Source organism: Malurus melanocephalus, unplaced genomic scaffold (assembly GCF_030028575.1).
Source record: "Malurus melanocephalus ecotype Western Australia unplaced genomic scaffold, MMel_1.1 scaffold_342, whole genome shotgun sequence".
Lineage (NCBI taxonomy): Eukaryota > Metazoa > Chordata > Aves > Passeriformes > Maluridae > Malurus > Malurus melanocephalus.
In genome coordinates this window covers 483,902-492,482 of record NW_026623574.1, presented here as the reverse complement: position 1 = coordinate 492,482, position 8,581 = coordinate 483,902, and the positions used below count along the sequence as shown (strand labels likewise).

At 36.0% G+C, this 8,581-nt stretch overlaps 1 protein-coding gene across 1 annotated transcript in view; it reads left to right on the top strand.

The window, feature by feature from the left end:
- The first annotated feature begins 372 nt into the window (after window positions 1-372).
- Window positions 373-8,581, top strand: part of CD226 (CD226 molecule) — a 25,300-nt gene continuing 17,091 nt past the window's right edge. The window contains 3 exon segments of the mRNA XM_057378152.1: window positions 373-441; window positions 444-502; window positions 504-610. Coding sequence (XP_057234135.1) covers window positions 373-441; window positions 444-502; window positions 504-610 — 235 coding nt within the window.

The following is an 8,581-nucleotide window of genomic DNA, read 5'->3' as shown; positions in this document are numbered from 1 at the left end:
AAAATCATGTCACACTGTAGTCACTGATTCCATGTTCTTTGAGAGGGACCCACAKTTCTTTTCATAGCTGGCCTCCAGCTTTGTGGAAGCAAGTTTACTTTCTTATTCCTAGATAACATCTTTCAGTTATTTATCATACCTGGACAGATATGATCACAATTCACAGGTGGGGCTCGGACAAATTTTAATGGTTCAATGACATTCACTATTTAGAAATAATAGCAATTTGTAGTTTTTGGGGATTTGTTCAGCAAACTTCTTTTGCAGTGTTTTGCTTGTACTGCTACCAAAGATGTCTCTGGCTTTCTCKAGAAATTCAATTTTTGATTATGCTAATTCTGAAACTAAATTTCTGTGTGTGCTTTAGCCAACATGGAAGCATATTTTGCAGATTCATTTGCAAAGCTWACTGAGAAAGTGAAACTGCAATGCATATATCCAACAAAAAAGCTGTGAAAATGCAAACATCCTGGATGAAACCTAATGTAACTCATAAAGAAAATACATCCAATTTGTGGCACACATATCACAGACAAATACAATAAAAGAATTTATTTTGGAAATAGGGACAAGTCCTTATCCTTCATCAAGAGCACTGTGAAAGATGATGGTCTTCATTAGAACTAACATTTTCTCCATGGTAACTAACTCAGATGGAATWTTGAAAAAGGGGTAGAAATTACTCAGTCAGAGGAATAGAAAATATTCAGGTAATCAAATCTCTCATTGTTTTACAARTTTCAGATATGCAAAGACAGAAATCTATGCCAAGTCAGGGAGTATCTGGCATTGCAACTTTTTCTTTAAAGAGAAGTATTTTTAAAAACAGAAGTGGGAAGGAAAGAAAAAGATCTAGCTATGCCAGTGTATTTTCTGTGTAGTTGTCCATGTACTTTCCAAAAATTGTGTAATTACCTGACTTCTCGTCCAGATTGGTATCTCTCAGCCCTGTGACTAAGAGGAGAAAKAACTCTTTTCTAGTAATTTTCCATGTGTGCCTATTCAGCATGGGTCAACTGAAAACTGAAGACTGAGAAGAATCCGTGTGTGCATGTGACAGAATAGCTTTCAAAAGATAAGCAGATTGTCCTGTTGTTTTGTTGATCTGTTATTCTCAAYGTAGGAAGATTATATTCCTCTTTCCTGTTCTCCAGGGTGAAAATAGATGCCATTCAACATTTGATTGTATTTCCCAGCTRGGAAATAAAAGATTGAAAGGAAATCTCAGTTCCTAGCATTTGAACGACAGGCAAAACAGATCKCTTATTTGGTTCAGTCTCACCTGACTTCTGGCAGGGCAAAGCCCTTATTCACAGTGGGTATGTTTTCTTTAAAATTCTAAAAGTGAGATGCAGTAGAGATGTGGAAGGTTGTTCAGTGCTTTTTCTGGCCAAGGCAGCACTGATATCAGCTGTTTGTTGCAGATGTCTCTGCTAGAGCTAATGTGAAATGATGCAGGAAACAAAGCAGTCACCTTGCTGTGTGATGTTTCTCTTCAGTCCAACACCTCTCCTAAACAATCACCTTACAGATTTCAGTACACTGTAAGCTACACAAAAAGTGGATTTGGTATCAGAGGTAAGGTTTTTTAAATTATTCAGTATTCTCAGTATGTGGGATTTCTGTCTTGGTTTGAGCACGTTAAAAATGAAACCTTAATGAACAGCAAACCCCTCATGTTTCAAGTATGTCTATTGAAATCAACTACAAAGGGAGATAATAATTTTGAACAGCAATTAATCCTTTTCCATTTAAAGAATCAAGATTTCTGAGAACAATCCTGTCCAGCTCCTGACAGATATGTATAAACATGGTCTTTATAAACACTGATCTGAGGAGAATGAAGTGTACCTCCAGTGAAGATAAATACTACAGCTTCAATCTACACCAAAAATGAAATGTGTTATTAAAACCAGAGTCTAGAGAAGGYATTTATTTAAGAAGTGGTTATATTAGAACTGTTGTCAGTCAGGCTTTATCTTAGTTTACTAACACCTGTGTCAGTACTAAGTATTTTAAACTCCTGGATGACATTGTTGCTGTGATTAAATAAACAGTAAATTTCTAATTCACTTCAATGTAGCCAGTATATAAGCTTGCTGCTGACTTCAGATATATATTTTTGCTTGAATTTCAACCTGTAAAATTAGGACATGGATGTTCATCTTTAAAGTGGTTATTTTTTCTGTACCAGGGCAAGAGTTTGAGGCAGCTGGGTGTTATTCTCATAACTTGACTGTATGTGGATCTTGCTCTGAAAGATTAATATAAAAAAATAATTGAGGTCCTGTTATATTAAGTGCTTTTAAAGGTATCTTTTTATTTTATGGAACATAGAAATCTGGCATATATACTAGAATGATCATATTATAAGTAATTAAACTTTTTTCCAATTACAGTGTGGGGTTTTTTTTTTTGGTTAGGATTTAYAAGTTATTGATTCCCAATAGACATTGCTTTTCTAAAAGCATTAATTTATCTACAGTCCCCCAGATGAATAAACAACTCACTGCAAAATCCATTTCTTCTGTTTATAGCAGTTAATCAACAAAAATTTAATGGACTAATTTATTTTTCTTGTGATTTGCATGGTGTCTAATGCTTTGTAAAYCATGCTTTTAGTTTTAAATATTGATTGGCTAAGCTAAAGTTGTGAAGTGTCTGCCTTTAAAAGCATGCAACTTTGTGGACACATATATTCAAAATGAAACTTAAGCTGCCTCTGTAAATTGGCACAGTGAAGTAAAGCAGAGGTTATTAAGGTTTTTGTGTCAGTCAAAACTGAAGACTGGTTTATAATTTAAATCATGCTACCAAGGCATTGAAAATTGCCAGGATTTATCTATAATGACCTGTTACTGCTGGACACAGAGACATTTCTGCACCATCTTGAGCAGGTAACTATGCCATTGAGGAATCTACAGTGCATACTTCAATGAGAGCTGACAGCAGAATATAGATGTAGAATATATGATTGGCTTTCAAAATTTCCATTGAAAGGAAATAGCAGAAATAAATGGAAATAATGCCATATGGCATTATGCTCATGATGGAGATTTCTTAACGAGACTAAATGTGAAATGTTCTTCACATGTCAATCATATCTGCTGACATTTACATAAATTTGAATAAAGTATCTTGGATTAACTTTTGCTGTCTTGCAAAACAATGAATATTTCTGCACTTAGTCTGTTCAAAGTTGCTCTTACGCTTCATTCCTGGTGATCAACAGAGGTCATGAGTGTGATTCAGTTTGCCCATGTGCTTTGTACAATTTTAAAAAGTACGAATACAGAGTGAGTAAATTTGGTGTGACTCTGATTTGCATAAATTGAATCCTTGAGTGTTGTTGTTTAATGAGTAAAGATTTCAAGGAGTGTTTCATGGTGACAACAGTATCACCAGATTCAGAAACTCAAGTGGTAGCAAGACCCTGACAATATAAGAACAAGATATTAAAAAAGGTTGGGGACCATGGTTTGCTTTTCAAAATAAAAACTGAAAGAGAAGCAAGAAATCAGGTATTTGAAAAACATTAAACATGTTTTTCTTAGTATTTTGACAACATCACTATTTATTTCCCTTTAAAGTAAAGGTGTCTTTATGAAAAGAACATCCATGGTGCTTGCACCCATTGTTATGTGATAAAGATGCTATTGAGTGAATAAGAGATCACTACAGATTTGTAGTGCTTGAGATGTTAAAATAATACTGGAGAAATGCTGTTTAGGACTCTTCTTGTGGTTCAGTCTCTGGTCACAGAACAGCAATTCATCCCACCATGGCCTGGGTGGGGTGAMCACAATTCTTTTTCAATCAGGGACAAAAGTGAGGAAAAATAATATAMATGATGGCTGAGTTAGCATAAGGACCTGAGATCCTAGGAGACACAGGAGGATCTCACAGGACTCTCTGTTGTGGCTTATGGGATCTTCTTTTGTTTCCTTTCTTGGGAATTTTTCTTTCCCATTTTTGTTGCTGGGATACACTGATTGCCAGGTCATCCTTTTGATGGCAGGGCRATTAGTAAAGACAATAGGACCTACACCCCACCCAAAYGACCTTGCTAAGTACTGGGAGGGGGTGTGTGTGGGTGTGGTGGTGGCGGGTAACTATATATAYTGCCCTGCTTGGCTCAGAGGGGAGTTGGCCTGCTACCTGTGGAGCAGAGCTAGACTGCTCTTTGGTTCCTGTTTTGCTGCACTGTGATCTTCTGCCTCGATCTGAGCCAGCCGGGACCTGCGCCACAGYRCTCCTGCAGTCACYGGGGAATCAGGTGAGYRTCTYTGTGTGAGGCTGTCACTGGGYTTGTGGCTGGGCTGGTTGCTGCTATTGTTGTTATTACTTATTTTCACTTTGTTATACATATTAATAAAAMTGTTATTCCCTTTCCCCCATATTCTTGCCTGGAAGCCCGTGGTTTTTTTCCAAAGTTATAATAAGTCAGAGGGAAGGGGGGGTCATATCCACCACTCCAAGGAGGGGGTCCCTGCCTTTATTGGCAAAACACCTGTCTTTCAAACCAAGACACTCTCTCATTAGAGAGGCTTTTTCTTGGTGTGCTGTCCTCCTTGTATCATTGGCAGATGGAAGACCAGGGAATTGGGATAAATCTCCACTTATATAAAATTTTTGATGTAATTATTCTAGTAACTGAWTTTTTTTTTTAAACTAGATGTGGTCTTAGTGTAGTCCTGGAGCTATATCAAAAACTATATAACAAAAATGTAAGGATATGTATTGTTCCTTTTACCTTAAATTTTGGCTAAATATTTCCTATGGCATTTATGAAATATGTGAGACGAAACTCTTGCAGTCTGCACAATCTTATCCACGCTTTCTTTTTGGGCAGTGACTGAAACAATTCTGAAACAGACTGACAGAAAAGAAATAATATAATAAAGGATATTATATCAGAAACTTCACATGTTATGTAGCTACAGGATATTCTTACAAGTGGATGCAGTGTTGAATTCCAGCACCATAATTGCAAAGAACTTGAGAGTTCGTGCTGCCTCTTTTACACATGAATGTATYGGTAAAGAACACTCTAGTTATCCCACAGGAAGATGCTTGCCAGCTGGGTGAATCTGAGGTTTCTTTTTTTTCCTTCCTGCAGTCTGAGCATACATCCAACAGTTTTCAGAACTGAATTCAAGGGACTTTTTTTACCCTCAATGTTCCCACATTTTATGAGTCACAAATCCTCCTGCACTAAGCAGACAAAACTCATACTTTCAGTGAAGAATTCTTTACATATTCTCTAAGATGTAAAATTTCGTAAGAATAGTCAGTATCTTTATTCCATTATTCTTAGTGAATAGTTAAAAGTGATCTATATTTTCTTATTTACAATGCTTAGAGATGCATGTCCGAAGACTGATTTTGAGTTCAGTAAAAAAAATGTGAGGAGCAGAGATTGAAGTCATTACTAATAGAAGAAGCATTAGAATTGGAGATGTCACACAGGAACTGCTGATCATTGAAAAGCTGTTAATTCATGCACTTGCTGTCTGGAAGAAAAAGTGTTTGAAGCTGCAGGTGTTGAAACTTTAATTTCATATGGAAGAGCGTAGAGAGAGCCAATGGAACAGTCCATTGGATAGGGCTCTATGGAGGTTCATCTTTAACTTGACATCCCAGGCAACCACTCAAAACACATGAAGCAACTGTTACATTTCACCATTTGCCAGTCATGTATCTAACAGCAGCAAAAAAGCAGCAGGAATTCCTGAAATCCTTCTTTCCTTTGTTTGAAACTATTAACTTTTGTAAAGAAATGAATATAGAGAAAGGATATGTTTCCAGTTTTCAGAACACAGAAAGGAAGAATTTAATGACTTCAATTTATAAAGGTGGTGGAAGATGTATTGGGAAAATTCCTTTTTTTCTTCAGATTATGTRTGTTGTCCATTTCTGGTTTGTGCAGGTATTTTTTTACCTTTGGCCACTTGAGATTGGATACATTTGTTTACTTCTCCTTTTCCAGACCTGTCTTCAGTCCTTTGGTTCTTTTCTGTCCCATTGAAGCCACCAGTACAAGAGTTACTCATCTGTGATGGGATTTTAAAAGTATGAATAAAGTATCAGTTTACCAAAAAAGAGTTTAAGGAATTATTTGGGCCTGGAAATTCAGATTTTGTCTTGTCATCCACATATCTGCCTTAAAGTTCTTAGTCTGTTTTTTTCAGTCATACTTGACTCCATGGAGCATTATAGTAAGGATATATAAGCAGAGAAGCTAAGACAAGGTCAACAGACAAGTCCTGGTTTAAAAAAATTCCATTAATATCTGTACATCTAAAACTTCAGACTTTTCAAAACTGAAGTGTATTCCTGTCTTGTTCCCAATCTGGCAAGATAAATTAGCAACAATTTACATGCAAAATGTCTTCCAGGTCCAGTGCTGTGTTGAACATAACGGGTATAATTTAGGCTCCCTGTACAGACACAAAGCATTCTTCCTATTGCATTTTCCTATCTGTGATGATACATGATGTACCATTACTACCTGGTGATAACTTTCTGTTGTCATTGCTCATAATGATAATCTTACCCTTTTCTGTCTTGCCCTTATGAAAGTATGAAGAATTTCTTTGTCAGCTGCTGTTCAGTGCAATAGTTTTCCCATTTCCAGACCATCGTATTAATGCCTCCTACACAACCACAAACTATCCTCTGACTCATGCTGCATTAAGAACTAGTGATAAGTTCATCTGCTTCACACATCCTTCCAAAACCACTTGGCCTTATTGATACTTAGTTATCTAGGTTGCACTGCTTCAAAATGCAGTAGTCTCAGAATTAAGTTTTAAAGTTTTCATTGAAATGCAATTAGAATATTGATTATTTTAAATTTAGCAGGAGCAGAAATGATTCACTGTAGGCAAAAACTGTCTTAGAAGCAAAGCAAATCAATTTGTGAAGAACTTTGTGGTGCAGAACTCAATCAGCTAAAATTGGATCAGAAATCTTAAAAGGGAGGGTGAGCAAATTTACAATGCAAATTTAACTTTAAATATAAAATAGAATAAATATCATTACAGAGATTATAAACTGATATTGATATACTATGCACCATGCCTTTGCTACACGTCTAGATAGAAAGTTGAAACTCTTCAGCAGTGAAAAATTACATGATAAATAAACTATTTAATTAAAAACTGAACTTTATGGCAGAAGTGTTATATGTTTATTTACATTAAAAACAAATGAAGTTATAATTACCTGGAATATTTTTGTTCTGTATTTGTATATTTACAGAACTGTAAACTTTAGAACTTTCAGAAGTTAATTTTAACAAGAATTTATCTAAATTTGGAAAACTCTGTTTATTTTCTCAGGAATTTTATTTCAGTTAGGTGTCAAAAGAGTATTAGAGCATGGCATGGAAATTTGAAAGTCAAACTGAGTAGAATGCAAAAAATAACTTTTTTATGTTGTAGTGACTTTTATATCGACAGTGTAAATTATTCAGAGTTGCATTATTTGTTGAGGTTTTTTGGATGATTTGGTGTTGGGGGGAATGTTCCTCTTTTTTTTTCCCTGTTTTCAATTGGAAATTGTGGGGTTCAAGGTTTTCTTTTAATTCAYGGGCAAATTCGTGTTTCTGTGAATCAGTGACAATGGACCATTTTCTCAAGGGATATGTTTTGCTAGGAACTCTGAATAAGGATGGAAGTTCATTAATAGAGTATTTAAATGCCAGATGTACCATGAAGTACTCCSATTTTTTAAATAGAGTGATCAACCTCTTCTGTGATAGCAGAGACAGAGCTTTTCTATTCTTGGCTAGCGTGATGATATCCATGCCACTCAGCACTTACTTCTATATTAATGCTCTTCTGCCTGCCAAAAGCGGCACGTTGCAAAGCTTTTTTTCATGTCCCTATTCACCTGAAATAACTTGCTTTCTATTTATCTCCATCTCAATTTAGAATGTGATTCATAGGTCTACAGTGAAAAATTATCAGACTTTTAAAGCACATGGAAGCAAGAGCTGATCCTGAGGGATCTTCATTCTTTGGCTCTTAGATGCTGAGCTCCCCAGAGCCAGAATTATCTCTGTATCTTACACGGTGTCAGCCACATTGTCAGCACCTAATTAGAAAGCAAGAGGATGGAGGCAAGTGAAGATGCCTTTTTCACACTTCTGCTGTGATTATTGACCTGTTAAATGCTGCTTTTCTTACTTTTTATCTTTCATGATGAACTAAAGATTGGATGCCCCTTCAGTATAAAACGCTAAAGGGAAGAAACCAAACCAGCCCTGCTGGGAGTGCAACAGATATTTCCTCTTCCTTTCTGAAGGAAAAGCTTAGATCAAAAGGAATTATAGAATTGTGGAAAACTCAGGCTGGAAGAGCTATTCCAAATTAATCTCATCCATCTCTGCCTTCTGAGGCAGGGTAAGCATATCTTTAATGTGTCTGACAAATACCCATGCTGGAAATGCATATATAGAACTATTGTGTGGTCATGCTATGGCACATAACCATTCTTCCAAGGAGATTTTTTCCCATGATATCTAACCTGGTTATCTGTTGGTTAATAATGACTTTATTAATTGTAGTCCTCTTAC